The sequence below is a fragment of the Oncorhynchus masou genome, chromosome 18, assembly GCF_036934945.1.
Source record: "Oncorhynchus masou masou isolate Uvic2021 chromosome 18, UVic_Omas_1.1, whole genome shotgun sequence".
Lineage (NCBI taxonomy): Eukaryota > Metazoa > Chordata > Actinopteri > Salmoniformes > Salmonidae > Oncorhynchus > Oncorhynchus masou.
The window spans coordinates 45,459,090-45,481,005 of NC_088229.1; the positions used below are offsets into that span (position 1 = coordinate 45,459,090).

Sequence of the window (21,916 nt, forward strand, 5' to 3'; positions counted from 1 at the left end):
TCTCAACGCTGTGCGTTACAGAGAAGATATCCTCATCCCTCATGTGGTACCCTTCCTGCAGGCTTATCCAGACGTGACCCTCCAGCATGACAATGCCACCAGCCATACTGCTTATTCTTTGCATGATTTCCTGCAAGACAGGAATGTCAGTGTTCTGATATGACCAGCGAAGAGCCCGGTTCTCTTTGAGCACTTATGGGACCTGTTGGATGGAGGGTGAGGGCTTCCTGCAAGACAGGAATGTCAGTGTTCTGATATGACCAGCGAAGAGCCCGGTTCTCTTTGAGCACTTATGGGACCTGTTGGATGGAGGGTGAGGGCTTGGGCCATTCCCCCCAGAAATGTTCAGGAACTTGCAGGTTCCTTGGTGGAAGAGTGGGGTAACTTCTCACAGCAACAACTGGCAAATCTGGTGCAGTTCATGAGGAGGAAATGCACTCTAGTAATTAATGCAGATGGTGGCCACACCAGATGCTGTTTCTTTTGATTTTGACACATTATTCCATTTCTGTTAGTTTACATGCCTGTGGAACTTGTTCAGTTTGTCTGTTGAATCTTGTTATGTAAATGTAAATATTTACACATGATTAGTTTGTTGAAAATAAATGCAGTTGACAGTGAGAGGACGTTTCTTTTTTTGCAGAGTTTATTATTTGCACGTTTTCTCGAGTCTCACCTTTCCATAGAGGGGTCATATTAGTGTGTAGCCTACACTGTTCGGATGCTACAAACAGAAGTGGGCAGATTGATTGGCTGTACCGACTTCAGACGACTCCCTTGACACTGAGAACACCATCACATTCATGAGTCTCATCTTTCCAGAGTAGATCTTGGGCCAAACTGTTCGAACCCTACAGATTTTCGGGATGCCTCATGGTCTCACAAACACCGCTTTAGCTCGGCACCTTCCACTCCGGATGCGGAAGGCCACCATTGGTGGATTGATCGTCAATGTGTGTTTGCTTACTAGCCACACGTCAGGCAGGCCAAGGGTTAAGCCTTTACCTTTTCAACCAGTCTTTTGTGTGGTATTGTTCTTGAACTCCCAAATTAATGAGTAATGTCATTAGGTTCCATTAGGCTTGTTCCATCTGGGAAGGAGGGAAATTGTATTATGATGTGTCTGAGACTGACGTAATCAGATCTGAATGTCAAAATCTGGGAAGTGACTACCTCTGGATGGCTTTTGCTCCGTCGTGGTTGGAGGCCTCTGAACTTGGAGTGAACTGAGGATGGAAAATCTTCTACATTGTTTCTGAATTGGAAAAACAATGACAAGTTAGACACTGCATGTTTGAGACCCCTGGCCTGATGTACTATCAATAGCAGGGAAAGTAGGCTGCACTAGACACGTTGGGGAGACATCTAGACGTAACCTTTTGAAAGACAGCAGCTCAGCTCTGTGTGGTTTACCATAATCTTGCCTCATTGACCGCCCCTGCTCATGCCGGTAATTGTCTCTCACTCTTCCATCATATTTCTTTCACTTATTTAAACCTGTTATCTTTGATATCAGGGGTAATCTTCTTGAACTGCACGTTTGGTTAAGGGCTTGTAAGTAAGCATTTCATGGTAGTCTTAACTTGTTGTATTCTGTGTATGTGACAAAGTTTGATTTGATTTTAATGGTGGTAAGGAGAGGAGGAAAGGAAGCCATGAAGATCTGATTTAGCCTCTGATTCCCTCCTTACTCTTCTCATCTACTCCCCCTCTCTCCAGATTCTGCAGGATTGTGCGAAGGCTCGTCGGGAGGTAGAGCTCCACTGGAGGGCGTCGCCCTGCTCTCACATCGTACGCATCATGGACGTCTACGAAAACCTCTACCAAAGCAGGAAGTGCCTGCTCATCGTCATGGAGTGGTGGGTGACTGACACACACACACACACACACACACATGCACATTTAGCCAATGTTATTCAGTGTTCTCTCTCTCCATTTCAGTATGGATGGAGGTGAGCTATTCAGCCATATTCAAGACCGGGGGAACCAGGCATTCACAGAAAGAGGTAATGAGTAGAGCTGTTACGGGGACCGTATTACCGCCACACCGGCGGTAATGAGTCATGACAGTCAAATTCCATGTGACCGTTTAGTCACAGTAGTTGGGTTTCTCCAAGCTCTGATGCTGCTGATGGTCATTAGTAGCCTACCAAACTTGCTAACTGCCTGGCCCTCAGCACTCTATCGTCCCTATAATCACTCTGACATCAATGCAAATGTCATCTCAAATCTAATCAAACACTTCATGAGAGCCCATGAGCTCATGTTGTGCAACATTTCTATAGCTATGCAATTGCGGTAGAAAGCAATGATGACCTCTATTAAAAAGAGGATCCCATCAGCTTTCTATAGACTCTACCTACTATATTTATTTCATAACCTTCCAAATATTAAGCACATTGCTTCTCTTTACAACAGGAGTATAGCCTACCTGGCTGACACCACGGGAAAAGCGTCCTCCATTCGCTATTTAAGAGCATAGGTGACACCAGGGTTGTGAAGTAACGGATTACATGTAAGGGATTACGAAAAACCGGTAACTAATCCTTTACCAGCTAAAATATTGTCATCAGATTACAGATACTTTTGAAAAACTAGAGAATTACATCGGGGATTACTTTTAAATTCAGAAAGGATGTTTGCGTAAGAAAATATTTGACACTTCTCTAATAAGCATTGAAAAAAGGTGCAAGTTGTTAAGTTTGTTCCACCTGAGTGAGTCTACTATGATGACATGTCAAATGTGTAGGCTACAGTCCAAGCTATGTCTTTCTATGGTGCGACTGCTGTCGCCATCCAAAGACTACCCAACTTTAATAATAGCTTGTAGGCAAGGATGACAGCAGTGGTGAAGTCTACGGCGATACGGATTTCACTTATTATTGATATATACGTAGCACATTGATGTGAATCCCACTGCTGTGCTTTCGTTTAGCTATTTGTGCCCTACGGTTGTTGTGTGGATGGCTGTTCACAAATTTCAATGTGTATTTGAACTCAATAATGGTTGAATTCAAGAAGTTTAAGCTTCCTATCAATCATTGTTTTTGATACCAGTGTAAAATGTGCTCTTGCAACAGCAGATCCCAGCCTATGGAATAAAAGTGGGGCTTTTATTGCTCAATCTAATTCATGCAAATAAGGAAAATACTTATCAATAGGCCTAATTTGCAGACTTTTGATAGACTTAAAGGGACAATCTGTAGTTGCTATCCATTTTTGGACTCAATTCAATTTTATTTACATAAATTATATATATTAATGTTATTATATATAGCAGAAAGCGATGGGTTAGAAGAAGCCTACATAACCAATCCATAAAGTAAAATGTAACATCCATATATGGCTAGCTATGTAAACTTTAACATTGATTTATTTATCCTGCAATAGATGTCGTTCAATTGGTAACATACATTTTTGTCTTCTAATGACTCTTAATTTTTAAGGGGAAAGTAATCTAAAAGTAACAATGTAATCAGATTACTGAGTTTCGGTAATCCAAAAGTGACGTTAATGATTACAATTTTGGACAGGTATCTCGTAACTAACTGATTACCCAATCCTACCCAATCCTGGATGACATATTTTTTTCCGCTGCCCCTGTTTCGAGACAGGTGCAGGATAATGGTCCATTCTAAATCAAAACACATTTCACACATGTATTATTTAGGATATGGAAAGACAAACTTAAATCAAGAATAGTGTGATGGTTGATAATATTAGCCTATCACTTGTGAATGATGCCTAGATGCATGCTTTTTTGTGACTTTTTCCAAATCATAGTCGCACACCTAATGTAGCCTAGCCCATAGGGCTATATGTTATGGTAAGGTTTGTATAACAACTAAAGTTGGCAAATAACTTCTTTAAATGAAACACATTAATCTGCTTTACGTCAGGTGTAGAGCCTAACTGACATGCATACACAGTGCGTGAATTTCAAGTTTGGGGAAGATCATTTTCACCATAAACATGCATCTTTTTATAATAAAAGCATTACATGCACTTTTGAGAATGGTGTTTTCCTGCTAATGGAACATTCGCTCGTATAGCCTAATAGTTGATCAACATTTTAAGCTAAACATTCTCATCTGTTGAGTTAGGTTCATTGCTTAAAACAGGTTTTTTTGATGCTAGTGGTTGTATTAATGTGGGATCTATTGCATCTCACAGCTGTCCCAGACTATGTTTGGAATATTTATTTCTCGTAAAGAATGGGGTAGGTCAACCTTCGAACTATGGGGTATAGTAGATTGACATAGGCTATTGCTTCTGCTGTTTGTTAGGCCTACTCATCTTGTTGGCAGACAAAGTAAATATGGACAGTTCTTCCAATATCTTTAATATGCACCTCGGAATTGGATAAGGATGCGTCCCCAATGTGTCTGTCTTCACTTGTAGCCTGTGAGAAAGACTTGATCACATGACGTAGAGCCATGTGAGTGAGCGGTGCTTCGGCACTCAGCCGGGAGAAGTGCTGAATATAATAATTATAATGCCCAAGGGCCACTGGCCGCAAAATGCATGGATTCTTTTAGGGGGCATTACAATGTAGCTGGGAAATTCGAGGCATTATCAAGTGCTTGTCATATTGTGAATGAGAGACCGAAGAAGTGTGTACAGCCTTTGCAAAAAAACATCAGAGCTCATGCCTTTCATGCAGCCTTAGAATGTATTAAAAATCAAAACATGCAGTTGAAGTCGTAGGTTTACATACACTTAGGTTGGAGTCATTAAAACTTGTTTTTCAACCACTCCACAAATTTCTTGTTAAACTATAGTTTTGGCAAGTTGTTTAGGACATCTACTTTGTGCATAACACAAGTAATTTTTCCAACAATTGTTTACAGACAGATTATTTCACTTATAATTCACCGTATCACAATTCCAGAAGTTTACATACACTAAGTTGACTGTGCCTTTAATCAGCGTGGAAAATTCCAGAAAATGATGTCATGGCTTTAGAAGCTTCTGATAGGCTAATTGACTTAATTTGAGTCGATTGGAGGTGTAAATGTTTGATGTATTTCAAGGCCTACATTCAAACTCAGTGCCTCTGCTTGACATCATGGGAAAAATAAAAATATATCAGCCACGACCTCAGAAAAGACCTCCACAAGTCTGGTTCATCCTTGGGAGCAATTTCCAAATGTCGTAAGGTACCACGTTCATCTGTACAAACAATAGTACACAAGTATAAACACAATGGGACCACGCAGCCGTCATACAGCTCAGGAAGGAGACGCGTTCTGTGTCCTAGAGATGAACGAACTTCGTTGTGAAAAGTGCAAATCAATCCCAGAACAACAAAAATATCTTCAAAAGTATCTATATCTACAGTAAAACGAGTCCTATATCGACATAACCTGAAAGGCCACTCAGCAAGGAAGAAGCCACTGCTCCAAAACTGCCATGAAAAAGCCAGACTACGGTTTGCAACTGCACATGGGAACAAAGACCGTACTTTTTTGAGAAATGTCCTCTGGTCTGATGAAACAAAAACAGAACTGTTTGGCCATAATGACCGTCATTATGTTTGGAGGAAAAAGGAGGAGGCTTGAAAGCCGAAGAACACCATCCCATCCATGAAGCACGGGGGTGGCAGCATGTGTTTTGGTGCAGGAGGGACTGGTGCACTTCACAAAATAGATGGCATCATGAGGTAGGAAAATTATGTGTATATATTGAAGCAACATCTCAAGACATCAGTCAGGAAGTTAAAGCTTGGTCGCAAATGTGTCTTTCAAATGGACAATGACCCCAAGCATACTTCCAAAGTTGTGGCAAAATAGCTTAAGGAAAACAAGGTCAGGGTATTGGAGTGGCCATCACAAAGCCCTGACCTCAATAATATAGAACATTTGTGGGTAGAACTGGAAAAGTCTGTGCAAGCAAGGAGGCCTACAAACCTGACTCAGTTACACCAGCTCTGTCAGGAGGAATGGGCCAAAATTCACCCAACATATTGTGGGAAGCTTGTGGAAGGCTACCCAAAACGTTTGAACCAAGTTAAACAATTTAAAGGCAATGCTACCAAATACTAATTGAGTGTATGTAAACTTCTGACCCACTGGGAATGTGATGAAAGAAATAAAAGCTGAAATAAATAATTCTCTCTACTATTATTCAGACATTTCATATTCTTAAAATAAAGTGGTGATCCTAATTTACCTAAAACAGGGAATTTTTACTGGGATTAAATGTCAGGAATTGTGAAAAACTGAGTTTAAACGTATTTGGCTAAGGTGTATGTAAACTTCCGACTTCAACTGTCGCCCAACTAAAATTACGTAAATAACTCTACATTAAGAATATAGGAGTACCTATTTCTTTGTTAACCACTCAACACAGAATAGCTGCATGAGTGCACTCTCTCATTGTATTCATCTATGTGTTCTAGGCAAATGTCTGCTACATGAACTACTGTTGCCCACAGCCATATGGCATAGGCAGATCAGGGCGTAACATAAGGACAACTCAGGAGTATGCTATTCTGTTAACCTGAAATATACAATTTTTTTCATATCATGTTTCTTTAGACCTGTCTAAAATAAAGAATGGATTGATTGTGATTGTGTAGGCTATATTACATGGCTTTATTAGACTTTAAAAGGTAGATGTTCCAAAGGTCTTAATCAGTGGTTTGTAGGCTATGCATGGAAGCCAGTAGATGCTAAATGTGTATGTTAATTAACGGTCAGTTACCATGAGACGAGCAGTTATTTGCTTGACAATCACCGGCTGCCAAAATTTCATGACCCCCCCACTGCCCTAGTAATGAAAAATCTTTTCTCTAATTTCTGACCATATAAATAATGTATCCCTTCTAGAGGTCGACCGATTTAACTCGGGCCGATTTTCAAGTTTTCTTAACAATCGGTAATCTGCCTTTTTGGACGCTGATTAAATTGCAATCCACGCAGGCTGACCACCTGTTTTGCGAGTGCAGCATCAAAAGGACCTTGTGGCTACAAGGAGCCAAGGTAAGTTGCTAGCTGGCATTAAACTTAACTAAATAAAAAAAACAATCAATCTTCACATAATCACAAGTTAACTACACATGGTTGATGTAATTACCAGGTTAACTATCTTGTCCTGTGTTGCATATAATCGCTGAGGTGCGTGTTAATTTATCATCACAGCCTACTTCAACTTCGCTCAACGGGTGCTGATTTCACAAAAGAGCATCTGTGAAAAAAGCACAATCATTGCACTAATGTACCTAACCATCAACATCAATACCTTTTCTTAAAATCAATACACATAAATATATTATTTTCAACCTGCTTATTTAATTGAAAGATTAATGTTAGCAGGCAATATTAACTTAGTGAAATTGTGTCACTTCTCTTGCGTTCAGTGCAAGCAGAGTCAGGATATATGCAGCAGCTTGGGCCACCTGGCTCGTTGCGAACTGTGTGAAGACCATTTCTTCCCAACAAAGACCGTAATTCATTTGCCAGAATTTTACGTACTTATGACATACATTGCACAACCTTCAATGTTAACAGCAATATTTAGATTTACGGTTGCCACCCGTTTGATAAAATACAGAATGCTTCGGTAATACACTGAAAGAAAAAAACATTTTGTTTTTTAAATGGTAGTTTCTGGATTTGACCTTATTAATGACCAAAGGCTCGTTTTTCTGTGTGTTTTTAGGATATTATAATTAAGTCTATGATTTGATAGAGCAGTCTGATTGAGCGGTGGTAGGCAGCAGCAGGCTCGTAAGCATTCATTCAAACAGCACTTTACTGCGTTTGCCAGCAGCTCTTAGCAATGCTTGAAGCACAGCGCTGTTTTTGACTTCAAGTCTATCAACTCCCGAGAATAGGCTGGCAATACTAAAGTGCCTATAAGATCCAATAGTCAAAGGTATATGAAATACAAATGGTATAGAGAGAAATAGTTGACACGTCATAATTCCTATAGTAACTTGCAGCTGAACTTGAAAGGGGTTCCTTCGTTATTTTACCATTCATCCCTTCTGTGGGGAATGTCTTGATTTACTTCAATTACTGTCTGTGTTTTGTGTAGACTTAAACCACCTCAGCATGTAGATGCTTGTGTAAATCTCGCAAACATAAGGTAACGTTTGTCAACATATTTTCATAAACTCCACTCTACAAAAAAAATATATCTTCGCTTATATTTAGCCAATATTGATCAGAGTTACCTTGTCCTATGGATATCTACACAGTTATCAAATTGGCAAGGTGGTGTAAGCCTACAAGAAACACAGACCTTATTTGAAGTGAATCTAAAAATATCCTATGGAATAAATGAATGAAGGAACTGCTTTTCAGATTTTGCTGGAAGGTGTCATGGGAATTATGAGTCACAATTTTGTAGTCAATTATTATTATTAAAATAGGATTTTGTGCATATAGAAATTAGTTTTTGTTTTCAACATTCATCCACAGATAACCGGATCCGGGATCGTGACTAAAGCCTCAGGCTCATTAGCATAACGCAACGTTAACGATTTCTGAAAATCGCAAATAAAATGAAAATAATGCGTCTGCTCTCAAGCTTAGCCTTTTCTTAACAACACTGTCATCTCAGATTTTCAAAATATGCTTTTGAACCATAGAAATTGACTATTTTGTGTAAGAGTATGCAAAGCTAGCATAGCATTTTGAGTAGCATTTAGCACGCAACATTTTCACAAAAACCAGATAACCAAATAAATAAAATCATTTACCTTTGAAGAGCTTCTGATGTTTTCAATGAGGAGACTCTCAGTTACATACCAAATGTGCAGTTTTTCCTGAAAGCGTCTGTGTGTAGGAGAAATCGTTCCGTTTTCTACATTGCGTCTGGCTACCGAAACGAACCGAAAATTCAGTCACCTACAACGTTTTTTTCACATATCTCTTCATTGATATATCGTTCGTGGAAGCTTGCTTTCCTCTCTGAATCCCATGGAAAAATACTGGCAGCTGACTTTTGCGCACCAATTTCGGCGCAGGACACCGGGCGGACACCTGGTAAATGTGGTCTCTTATGGTCAATCTTCCAATGATCTGCCTACAAATACATCACAATGCTGCAGACACCTTGGGGAAACGACAGAAAGGGTTGACTCACTCCTTTCGCATTCACAGCCATATAAGGAGACAATGGAAAACAGAGCCTCAAAAATCCTGCTCTTTTCCTGGATGCCGTCTCATCTTGGTTTTGCCTGAAGCTCACGTTCTAGGGCACGCACAGAAAATATCTTGGTAGTTCTGGACACGTCAGAGTGTTTTCTTTCGAAAGCTATCAATTATATGCATAGTCGAGCATCTTTTTGTGACAAAATATCTTGTTTAAAACGGGAACGTTTTTCATCCAAAAATGAAATAGCGCCCCCAGAGCATCAACAGGTTAAACTATAGTTTTATTATTCAAACAGTTGAGAGTATTTATCTCCTAAGCAGACTCTTCAGTATCCTTGTCACTGCAGAGAGCTGTGCGTGTGTGTACGATTATATTAATTTTACAGGCGGCAGAGAAAAGCAGAGCACCAGTGTGGGACTTTTACATTGAATTGGCACCAGGGAAAGCAAGGTGTCTTATTTGTGCGAAAGATGTATGTCAAAGAATACCACCAAACTGGAATCACCTTAAGAACACTCATCCAAATGCTCATAAGGAAGCAGTGATGAAAAAAGCAAATACAAATTCTTCACAAGGAAAAGGTGTTAGACACATCGCAGGCTACAATATTATAACTTTTTAATAAACAAACAAAATTGCAAGACAAAAGACCCAAGGGCCAAGAAGATGGATGAAGCCATTTTTGAGATGATGTTGGTTTTCAGTGGCTGATTACTCTTGCTGAACCCTGGCACAGGATCAAAGATGAAAGAGTCTACCTCCACAGAAATGCTAGATAAAACGCATGAAAGAGTTGCGAAGAATCTGGTGGCACCAGTGAATGCTCCACACATGGCATTCACAACTGACTGCTGTTCAGGCACTACAGAATCCCTGTTGAGCCTTACTGACATTTCATTGACAATGTCTGGACAAGAAAGCAGGTTGTGCTAAATGTCAAGACTACCATTGGACCACACACAGGAAACTACATCAGAGATGTTTTTGACCATGTTGTAATACTGTGAAATCCACACAGAACGTGTAGTGCTGGTCCTCAGGGACAGTGGGGCAAACATGGCGAAAGGTATGAGACTGGCAGAGCTTCCAGATTTCAGCTGCAGTGCACACACCCTACAGCTTGTAATCAATGATGCCCTATCCAGTCAGAGCTGTGCTAGACATTATTGCCATGTTGAAGAGCTGTGCAACTCACTTTGACCACTCTGTACTGGCCAAACAGAGGCTGAGGGTCATTCAGGAAGCGCTTGCCCTTCCCAAACACAGCATCATCCAATAAGTTCAAACTCGCTGGAACTCAATACTCCACATGTTGCAGAGGATGTTTGAACAGAGGCGTGCACTGAATGTGTATGCAGGTGAATACCGACACATCAGCAGTTTGTCTGCTACCTAATTAAGACTCTGGCACCTATGGAGGAGGTGACACTGGAGATGTGCCACTCCAACTCTACAGCCGCATGCAGCCGCAGCCACATGCACAGCCAGAAGAGGACTGGCCACCCCACAGCCTGGTTCCTCTCGAGGTTTCTTCCTAGGTTTTGGTCTTTCTAGGGAGTTTTTCCTAGCCACCTTCTACACCTGCATTGCTTGCTGTTTGGGGTTTTAGGCTGGGTTTCTGTACAGCACTTTGAGATATCAGCTGATGTATGAAGGGCTATATAAATACATTTGATTTGATTATCCCGGTGTGTTGGTGCTGAAGCTGCAGCAGGAGGGTTCTTTTACTCAAGGCATCAACTTTACGGAAGACCATGTTGGACAGTCTGACAAGGTGGTTCTCCAAGGCCGAGCAGACCAAGTGCCTGGTGCTGGCAACTGTCCTGGATCCACGTTACTAGAGCTTTGCCTTCACCTCAGGGACAGCACGAGAGAAAGCAAAAGAGTGGCTGAAGAACAAATCTGACCTTCTAAGAAACCAAATCCCAGAGCCACAGCAGAAGGGACTAGTGAAGAAGAGGACCCAGATCCAGGTGCTAAGGTGCTAAGAGTCTGGTGGACAGCCTCTACACTAGAATCGTTGGAAGTCAATAGGACAGTCCAGTGAAGTTTTGAAATGGAGTTGGAGCGTTACCTCACAGAGCCTGTCATTGACAGAGAGAGTGGCTTGCCTTTGGAGTGGCGGAAGCAGAATGAGGACAGACTTCAATCACTCGCTCCACTGGTAAAGAAGTTTCTCTGTCCCCCACCTTCTTCGGTCCCAAGCGAGAGAGTGTTCAGTAAGGTGGGGATAATTTTATGATAAGCAGAGGAGCAGACTGACAGTGGAGCATGCAGACAAGCTCTGCTTTCCGCACTACAACCTAAAACTTAACTGGGAATATTTGAAGACTCATGTTAAAAGGAACCACCAGTTTTCATATGTTCTCATGTTCTGAGCAAGGAACTTAAACATTATCTTTTTTACAAGGCACATATTGCACTTTTACTTTATTCTCCAACACGGTGTTTTTGCATTATTTAAACCAAATTGAACATGTTTCATTATTTATTTGAGACAAAATTAATTGTATTTATGTATTATATTAAGTTAAAATAAAGTGTAAATTGTTCATTCAGTATTTTTGTAATTGTCACGTATGTATGTATGTTAAATCGTCTGGGTTAATTGGTTTTGGCTTATTTCGGTCCTCCAATTTGTATCGGCGTTTAAAAATCAGTCGGCCGACCTCTAATCCCTTCACTCCACTGGTATTCAACTCTGTTCACTCTCTCAGTTATGGCTCGAACTCGGTCTTTCTCTTCTCTCCCACCCCTTCTAGAGGCCTCTGACATCATGAAGAGTATAGGAGAAGCTATCCAGTACCTGCATGCCATTGACATCGCTCACAGAGACATTAAGGTAAAGTCTCTGGTGATTCAATGAACAGAATTACACTAAACATCTCTTATTTTGCGTACATGTTCAGTCCAATAAATAATTATGCTATTTTCTCGTCCGTCAGCCAGAAAATCTGTTGTACACTTCCAAAAAACCAGATGCACTCCTCAAACTAACCGATTTTGGGTTTGCCAAAGAAATCACCACACTCAACTCCCTGGCAACGCCATGCTACACCCCCTATTATGTTGGTAAGGGCACGCAACTCAGTCTTGCTGACTGGTTTAATAGTACAGCCTACCCTGTTTAGTATAATTATTTGTGAATATTTCAGTGGCATTGATTATTAAGTTCATAAAATATAAGGCTTCAATGTATTTTGAGTCTGTATTTCCACTCCTTGATCTCAGCCCCTGAGGTTCTTGGTCCAGAGAAGTACGACAAATCCTGTGATATGTGGTCTCTGGGTGTTATCATGTATATCCTGTAAGTGATACAAAATAGCTTGATAGCATGAATCAATTCCCAATAACTGCGCTGTACAAGATGTACGACCTTACGTGGTTCTTATATATTCTCCTCTCCTCCTACCACCTAGGCTGTGTGGATATCCTCCCTTCTACTCTAACCACGGCCTGGCCATCTCCCCTGGGATGAAAAAGCGCATCAGGAACGGACAGTACGAGTTCCCCAACCCAGAGTGGTCTGACGTGTCAGAGGACGGTAAGAGAGAGAAGACAGATATTTACAGTTGAAGTTGGAAGTTTACATGCACCTTAGCCAAATACATTTAAACTCCGTTTTTCACAATTCCTGACATTTATTCCTAGTAAAAATTCCCTGTCTTAGGTCAGATCACCACTTTATTTTAAGAATGTGAAATGTCAGAATAATAGTAGAGAGAATGATTTATTTCAGCTTTTATTTCTTTCATCACATTCCTAGTGGGTCAGAAGTTTACATACACTCAATTAGTATTTGGTAGCATTGCCTTTAAATTGTTTAACTTGGGTCAAACGTTTTGGCTAGCCTTCCACAGGCTTCCCACAATAAGTTGGGTGAATTTTGGCCTTTCCTCCTGACAGTCGGGTTTGTAGGCCTCCTTGCTCGCACATGCTTTTTCAGTTCAACCCACACATTTTCTATAGGATTGAGGTCAGATCTTTGTGATGGCCACTCCAATACCTTGACTTTGTTGTTCTTAAGCCATTCTTCCAAAACTTTGGAAGTATGCTTGGGGTCATTGTCCATTTGGAAGACCCATTTGCGACCATGCTTTAACTTCCTGACGGATGTCTTGAGATATTGCTTCAATATATCCACATAATTTTCCTACCTCATGATGCCACCTATTTTGTGAAGTGAACCAGTCCCTACTGCAGCAGAGCACCCCCTCAACATGATGCTACCACCCCCGTGCTTCACAGTTGGGATGGTGTTCTTCGGCTTGCAAGCCTCCCCCTTTTTCCTCCAAACATAACAATGGTCATTATGGCCAAACAGTTCTATTTTTGTTTCATCAGACCAGAGGACATTTCTCCAAAAAGTACGATCTTTGTCCCCATGTGCAGTTGCAAACCGTAGTCTGGCTTTTTCATGGCGGTTTTGGAGCAGTGGCTTCTTCCTTGCTAAGCGGCATTTCAGGTTATGTCGATATAGGACTTGTTTTACTGTGGATATAGATACTTGTGTATCCTCCAGCATCTTCACAAGGTCTTTTGCTGATGTTCTAGGATTGATTTGCACTTTTCGCACCAAAGTACGTGCATCTCTAGGAGACAGAACGTGTCTCCTTCCTGAGCGGTATGATGGCTGCTTGGTCCCATGGTGTTTATACTTGCGTACTATTGTTTGTACAGATGAACGTGGTAACTTCAGACATTTAGAAATTGCTCCCAAGGATGAACCAGACTTGTGGAGGTCTCCAATTTTTTTCTGAGGTCTTGGCTCATTTCTTTTGATTTTCCCATGATGTCAAGCAAAGAGTTTGAAGGTAGGCCTTGAAATACATCCACAGGTACACTTCCAATTGACTCAAATGATGTCAGTTAGCCTATCAGAAGCTTCTGAAGCCATGACATCATTTTCTGGAATTTTCCAAGCTGTTTAAAGGCACAGTCAACTTAGTGTGTATGAACTTCTGACCGACTGGAATTGTGAAACAGTGAATTATAAGTGATATAATCTGTCTGTAAACAATTGTTGGAAAAATTTCTTGTCATGCACAAAGTAGATGTCCTAACCGACTTGCCCAAACTATTGTTTAACAAGAAATTTGTGGAGTGGTTGAAAAACTAGTTTTAATGACTCCAACCTAAGTGTATGTAATTATCTGACTTCAACTGTATATGGGCTGGGTTCAAAATGAATATCTTGACTTTGATGGTAATTACCTCAATTGCTTAACTAACTGTTTTCCTGTGTTTTCTCTCTCCCAGCCAAACAGTTGATCCGTCACTTACTGAAGACTGAGCCCACCCAGAGGATGAGCATCACAGAGTTCATGAACCACCCCTGGATCAATGTAATCACAGCACCCTTCTGTTATCCCTATAGTCTAGGCAGTTGGACCATGATGCAGTCGTTGTCGATTTGTTATGAAGATGCATACTGATTATTCACTAGCGACTTTCAATGCAACTAGACGACAAGAAGACAACAGAAGAGTGCAATAAATGGTTGTTTTTTTCTGAATGGAATTTCACAATTCTCAAAAGTTATCATATTACATTTTTATTTAACCTTAATTTATCTAGGTTAGTCTCATTGAGTTAAACATATATTTTTCAGATTGGCCTGGTCCAACCAAGACAGCAGGAGAGGGAAACAATTATTCCTTAACATTTGGTTTACTCCACATTTAAAATTGTTGGTCATTTTTATTATTCCCTTTCAAAATCTTCACCTTTTTGTTGCCATACAGCCTGAAATGAAAACGCATTAAGTCAGACCTTTTCTGGCTTTTACACAGTAACCCACAATATCGAGGTGGGAGGAAAAATCTAGAAAATGTATTGACATGAATACAGTAAAATACCCTGTTTGGATATGTGAACACCCCCCTGAGTAAATACTTGGAACCACCTTTTGCTTGAATTACAGCCACGAGTCTCTTTTTGAATATGCCTCTATTTACTTTGTACACATAGGCTGTGCAATATTTGCCCATTCTTCCTTGTGGAGTTGTTCAAACTCAGACAAGTTGCATGGTGACCGTTCACGGACTACACTCTTCGAGTCATTCCACAGAGTTTCAATGGGATTTAGGTCGGTGCTCTGTCTAGGACACTCAAGCATATTCACCTTCTTGTCCTTCAGCCACTGTACTGTTACTTTGGCAGTGTGCTTTAGGCCATTTGTCATGTTGAAATGTGATCCATCTTCCCATATTCAATTTCTTGGCGGAGGGCTGCAGGTCTTCCTCAAGAATCTGTCGGTATTTTGTACTGTCCATTTTCCCTTCTATTCTGACAAGTGCTCCAGTCCCTGCTGAAGAGAAACACCCCATCAACAGGATGTTGCCACCGCCAAGCTTTACTCTAGGCATGGGGTTCTTTGGGTGGAAAGATGTTGGGTTTTGACCTCAGCACCTCTTGCCACTTGGCCTCAGAATCTACAATGTGCTTTTTGGCCAAGCTCAAACAAGACTTGATGTGGCTTTTTTTGAGGAGGGTTTTTTTCTTGCCACCCTCCCATAGAGGCCAGATTTGTGGCGCGCTTATGATATTGTGGTCATAGCACGCACACGTTGTCCAGTCTTTGCCGTAAAGACCTGAAGCTCCTTCAAAGTCGCCATTGGCTTCTTGGTAGCCTCTGATCAGTCTCCTCCTTGCCCGATCGATCAGTTTGGAGGGACAGCCTGAACTATGTTGGGTCTGGGTGGTGCCATACGCCTTCCACTTCTTACTAATGGTCTTAACTGTGCTCCGAGGAATAGACAAAGCCTTTGACTTTTTTTATGTCAATCCCGACTTTCCACAGTTTTATCTCGTAGATCATTTGAAAGTACCTTTCATTTGAAAGTACCTTTCCGCCCATAGTGAATTGTACTACTAAGCAGTGGAGTCCTCTATGAACAACTCCTTTTGTTGTGAACTAATCAACGTCACTACAATTGACCACAGAAGCCAATTAGCTTGATTTGTGATCTGGAAGATGGATGGTTATACTTCAAGTTTGCAATTGCAATTCTAAGGGGGTGGTGTTAACTTATCCAAATAGGGTATTTGACTGTTTTACTTGTGATTCATTTTCAGAGTAAAAAATACATAAATCACTTGGATTTTGTGGGTTACTGTGTGTAAATAAAGCTGGAAAAAGTCACATTTTGTGTTTTAAATTTCAGGCTGTAAGGCAAAAAAAAGGTGAACATTTTGAAAGGGGGTAGTGACTTTCTATACCCACTGTTAGCAGTTGATGTTATTCTTCAATAACACAGCGACCAAAACAAATCAGGGGGAGAAAATCATAGATGTTATGCTGGGAAGTAGATGGTCGATGTTCATTCTTCCCTGTCCTCAATGATTCTCCACAGAACAAAGACACAGGAGGTAATTTATAACCCTTAACCCAAGCCTTTGATTGACCAATTGGAATTCCTTGCAGTAAAATTGGGCCAATGGCCAAAAAACAAGTTATTCTGTTATAGGCTCAATATATGGACGTTTCTGACCAATGAGATCTTGCCACATGAATCCAGAACTGAAACCCCTACACAGATTCTAACCAGATGTTGAATTGAAAATCAACTATTTCCTATTGACCTCTAGTCCTCTGTGTTGTGTGTATTATCCTAAAATATTCTTACACCACTGTACATTACATTTGCCAGCAGCATACCACCCTGCATACCACTGCTGGCTTGCTTCTGAAGCTAAGCAGGGTTGGTCCTGGTCAGTTCCTGGATGGGAGACCAGATGCTGTTGTAGGGCCAGTAGGAGGCACTCTTTCCTCTGGTCTAAAAAAATACATATTTCAGATGGGACATTAAATGGGTGTCGTGACTCTCTAAGGTCATTAAAGATCCCATGGCACTTATCGTAAGAGTAGGGGTGTTAACCCCGGTGTCCTGGCTAAATTCCCAACCTGGCCCTCATCACGGTCACCTAATAATCCCCAGTTTACAATTGGCTCATTCATCCCCCTCCTCTCCACTGTAACTATTCCCCAGGTTGTTGCTGTAAATGAGAACATGTTCTCAGTCAACTTACCTGGTAAAATAACGGATAAATAAATCAAATCAAAAGAAACATACAAGCGTCATGGATGAAGTTAATCATATGTACCACCGCATGAAGTCCTAATGACAATCACATTCCTCAGTCAACTAAACTAAACTGGCAATGTGATGTCAACACGACACATATGCTGTTGTAGCATATTATGTTGCTGCAATCACATCCTTTTCTTGCCTGGTGGTCCAGTCTGTTTGTGCTTAAGCTAACTCCTCTCTGTTTCGCTTCTTTGACATACCAAAGAAACTTGCCTCACAGTAATGGTAACTTGGCAACCATAAAACCACATACGGTATGGGACCGGGATATTCTTTTACAACATGTTTTTTTGTAATAATTGACCTCCCGAGAGTTGCTGAATACTTTTCACATTTCCAATTTGATCCTATATTCATGTTCCTTGATTGGACACAATGCTTTTTCCAAAGCAATGCACTAACCTAAGCTGGTCTCCCTACAGCAGTCTATGGAGGTCCCTCAGACCCCTCTCCACACCAGTCGCGTGCTGCAGGAGGAGCAGGACGTCTGGGAGGAGGTCAAGGTGAGCACTGGCACTGCAGTGATGTGAATGCATTCTTTCTGCATCTAACTTCGATCCACACACCTCTAGCATGCAGAGCACAAAAACAACAATATCCTACTATAGACTCTACAATATACAGTGTTTTGGTCTGCTTCTATCTACATAATTGCACATTTGCTCCTTTGGATGTTCTTGGTCCTTTACACATTATGTATAATTGTTTCTATGTGATTTGCTAATGGTGTGATTGTTGTTTACTAGGAGGAAATGACAAGTGCCCTGGCAACCATGAGAGTGGACTATGAGCAAATCAAAATCAAGACCATCGCGGATTCGACCAATCCGCTGCTGATTAAGAGAAGGAAGAAAGCAAACAATGCAGCCACTAAACCACCGGGCCTGTGAAACAAAATAACTTACACCGCACATGCCCTTCCATGCAGTGAAAGAGAGCTGATAGGGCAAACAGGGATTATTTAAAGGGTGAAAGTCTGAATCTCCAGAAATATTACTTTTCCAGTTTTTTGAGCTTCCTTTTTAGTTGTTTTATTCTCATCGTTTTACCCCATTTTAATGTTGTTGTTTGCCATTCAAGGTAAAGAACCATTTTGTTCATTTGCTTTTTTGTCCACATAGAGTTCAGATGTTTATCGTCACGTCTCGGTGATGTACTGGGTTTTTCTGTCGTTGTTGCTGATCACTGCAAGCTGACTGCACTGCAACTAATCCAGTATCTTGACCCAGCTCTGTTCTGTGTTTTATCATTGTTGATTCCCCTCGGTTTTGGCCACATGTTTTTCTAACTTTATCTGTGGGTCTTCAGATGATACTGCCATGAAAACATTGAATGCTTCTCCAGTTATACTGTGGATCCATAATATTTTTCTGCTATGCACTTGTTAACTCTACATAATGGAGGAAGCATCACTTTTCTTTGTTTAATTGGATGTCCTTTAGTTTCTTCTTCCTTTAGTTGTCATTCGTTTTATATACGTATTCACACCTCACACCAACAATATACATTTTCTATTTGTTGTGTGGAGTTTTGTTGCCCTGAACTCTGATTTTGTTTTGATATGACTGCAGTTGACTGTGTTTTCATTGTTGGTTGGGTTTGATTTCTTAGCCAACGCACCCATAGCCAAAGTTATAGTCACCATATTTTTTAGAGTGGACTGACTTTTTAGAAAGACTGTGTGCCTTGAGGACATTGGGAAAAATCCTTACTTGATATTTGTGCTCACAGCCTAACTTTTCACACACATCTATCTCCCATTGAGGTTATGCATGATTGACACAAGTTCAAGGTCTGTGCACTAATCTCAAATTTTAATTTTTCCCAGTGTGATGACAGTGGGGGAATATTCAAGCCACTTTGGCTGTAGCAAATGTACATTGTGTTTTCAAATATCCAAACCATGAGATCACAAAATCACCACATCCCACAGATGTTGTAGCCTACTTCACAATTATCCTGATTGCAATTGTTTAAATATATTTTCAGTGAATTCCCACTAATGAACTATACAACACAAGTGTCACTTAGTTTCCACGCAGCAGCAATAATGTTTTGGGTTTCTGCTGTGTTAGGTGATCGGGAACACTGAGTGTAAGGGCACCATTGTAATGCATAGTGGTATGGCAGTACACATATGACATGTAGCACTGGCTGTCTTTTGGATTAAAACTTGTATAAAATCCCTTATCCGTTCAAATGTGTTGATTAATGTGTGACTGGTGGTGTGCCACAATCCTAAAGTCGCCTTGGTGTCAAACTGTGGCAATGCAGGACATTATCCTGTTTGTGCAGCCCTGTACCACCATCTGCTGTCATGGAGATGGAAAGACAACCTCTTATACAGTGCCTTCAGAAAGCATTCACAATCCTTGATTTTTTTGGCCAACACAAAATAATCATGTCAAAACATGTCAAAGTGCAAGAACAATTCTCACTTGTAACAAAAATATGATTAGATAAGTATTCACCCCCTGTTTCTATTTTATAATCTCTTTTGGCAGGAATTGGAGCTGTGAGTCTTTCTGGGTGGGTCTCTAAGAAGTTTCCAACATTTTGCACATTTATTTATTTTTTTAATTCTTCAATCATTGTCAAGTTAGTTGTTGATCAGTGCTTGACGATCATTTTCGGCCACTCGGGACAATCACTGTCTTGGTAAGCAACTCCAATGTAGATTTGGCCTTGTTTTAGGTTATTGTCCTGCTGAAAGGTGAAGTGTCTGGTGCAAAGCAGACTGAACCAGGTCTTCCTCTGGGATTTTACCTGTGCTTAGCTCCATTCTGTTTTATCCTGAAACTCCCCCGTCCTTAACGATTACAAGCATACCCATAACATGATGCCGCCACCACTATGCTTGAAAATATGGAGAGTGGTACTCATGTTGTTAATGTATTGGATTTTCCCCAAACAACACATTGTATTCAGGACAAAAAGTAAATTGCTTTGCCACATTTTTTTTGCTTTATAACTTCAGTGCCTTATTGCAAACGGGATGCATGTTTTGGAATACTTATGTTTTGTACATGCTTCCACCTTTACACTCTGTCAATTAGGTTAGTATTGTGGAGTAACTACAATGTTGATCCATCCTCAGTTTTATATCACAGCCATTAAACTGTTTTATATTCACCATCTGTCTCGTGGTGAAATCCTTGAGCTGTTTCCTTCCTCTCCGGCAACTGAGTTTCTTTCTCGTAACTGGGTGTATTAATACACCATTCAAGGTGTAATCAATAACTTCATGCTCAAAGTGATATTCAACCTACGCTTTTTTTATACCCATCTATTAATAGGTGCCCTTTGCGAGGAATTGGTAAACTTCCCTGGTCTTTGTGGTTGAATCTGTTTGAAATGCACTGCTCAACTGAGGGACCTTACAATTATATGTATGTGAAGTACAGAGATGAGGTAATCATACAAAAATTATGTTTAACACTATTATTGCACACAGAGTCCATGCAACAAATATGACTTAAGCCCATTTTTACTCCTGAACTTATTTAGGCTTGCATTACAAAGGGGTTGAATACTTACTGACACTGACAATTCTCAACACATAATTCCACTTTGACATTATGGGGTATTGTGTGAGGGCCAGTGACAAAAGGTAAATGTAATCTATTTTAAATTCAGGCTTTAACGCAACATTTTGACATTCAAGGTGTGTGAATCCTTTTGTAATGTAATGCAGTTCAACACTTCAAGGAAGAGGCTTACATAAGATGTTTGTTGCATTTGGCCATGTCATTATTGCCATGTCCCCTGATGTGTGGTTACATCCAGACCCCCTTTTGTAGGCCTGCGGATCAATACCCTCCTTCTCCCCCAACTTACTGTTGGGAGTTAGAATAGTAGAAATACACCATGGTGAAATTTGGTTTTGCATCAGCAGTTGTTCTCTTGCCAGTCACTAACACTCAATTAACACGTCAGCAAAAAAAATGTGATTGGTAAGTTAGTCTATCCAGCTATCTAAACTTGTAGTAATCATGGTCGACGGGGGGGGGCGTTGATTTTGTTAGTCACTCACTCTGATATCATATTAAAAACGGCAAACATTTGTCTCCTTCCTATGGCAAAATGTGTAGAATTGCATGAAATTTGCTATGAAACTGCAATATTTTGTCTAAACCCTATGGCAAAATGTGTAGAATTGCAGGAAATTAAATCTAAAACTTTATACAGCTGCACCATCGAGAGACTGGTTGCATCACCACCTTGTATGGCAACAGCTCAGCATCTGACCTGCCATCCAGGACCTAGAGTGCCAGTCAAAAGTTGGGACACACCTACTCATTCAAGTGTTTATTTTTATTTGTACTATTTTCTAAATTGTGGAATAATAGTGAAGTTGCACTGCAATTAACTGTACCTCAGCGTGAATCAGCCCTTCATGTTCGAATTTCTGAAAAGAAACCACTGCTAAAGGACATCAATAAGAAGAAGAGACTTGCTTCTTTGCTTAGGCAAAGAAACACAACCAATGGACATTAGACTGGTGGAAATCTGTCCTTTGGTCTGTTGAGTCCAAATGTAAGAATTTTGATTCCAACCACCGTGTCTTTTTGAGACGCAGAGTTGGTGAACGGATGATCTCCGCATGTGTGGTTCCCACCATGGAGCATGGGGTAGGAGGTGTAGGGGTGCTTTGCTGTTGACACCGTCTTATATTCATTTAGAATGCAAGGCACACTTTAACCAGCATGGATACCACA

The 21,916-nt window shown here is 40.6% G+C and overlaps 1 protein-coding gene across 3 annotated transcripts in view; it reads left to right on the forward strand.

Annotated features, from left to right (window-relative positions):
- LOC135504695 (MAP kinase-activated protein kinase 2-like) overlaps window positions 1-20,331 on the forward strand; it is a 34,482-nt gene extending 14,151 nt beyond the window's left edge. For 2 of the 3 annotated variants that reach the window (XM_064923487.1, XM_064923486.1), the window contains 9 exons: window positions 1,720-1,859; window positions 1,942-2,006; window positions 11,868-11,947; window positions 12,051-12,177; window positions 12,337-12,412; window positions 12,525-12,649; window positions 14,365-14,450; window positions 17,621-17,701; window positions 17,945-20,331. In XM_064923487.1, the coding sequence (XP_064779559.1) occupies window positions 1,720-1,859; window positions 1,942-2,006; window positions 11,868-11,947; window positions 12,051-12,177; window positions 12,337-12,412; window positions 12,525-12,649; window positions 14,365-14,450; window positions 17,621-17,701; window positions 17,945-18,088 (924 nt within the window). In that variant the 3' untranslated portion in view covers window positions 18,089-20,331. The remainder of the gene's footprint in view (window positions 1-1,719; window positions 1,860-1,941; window positions 2,007-11,867; window positions 11,948-12,050; window positions 12,178-12,336; window positions 12,413-12,524; window positions 12,650-14,364; window positions 14,451-17,620; window positions 17,702-17,944) is intronic. The other variant, XM_064923488.1, reaches the window with a different exon arrangement.
- Window positions 20,332-21,916: the final 1,585 nt, after the last annotated feature.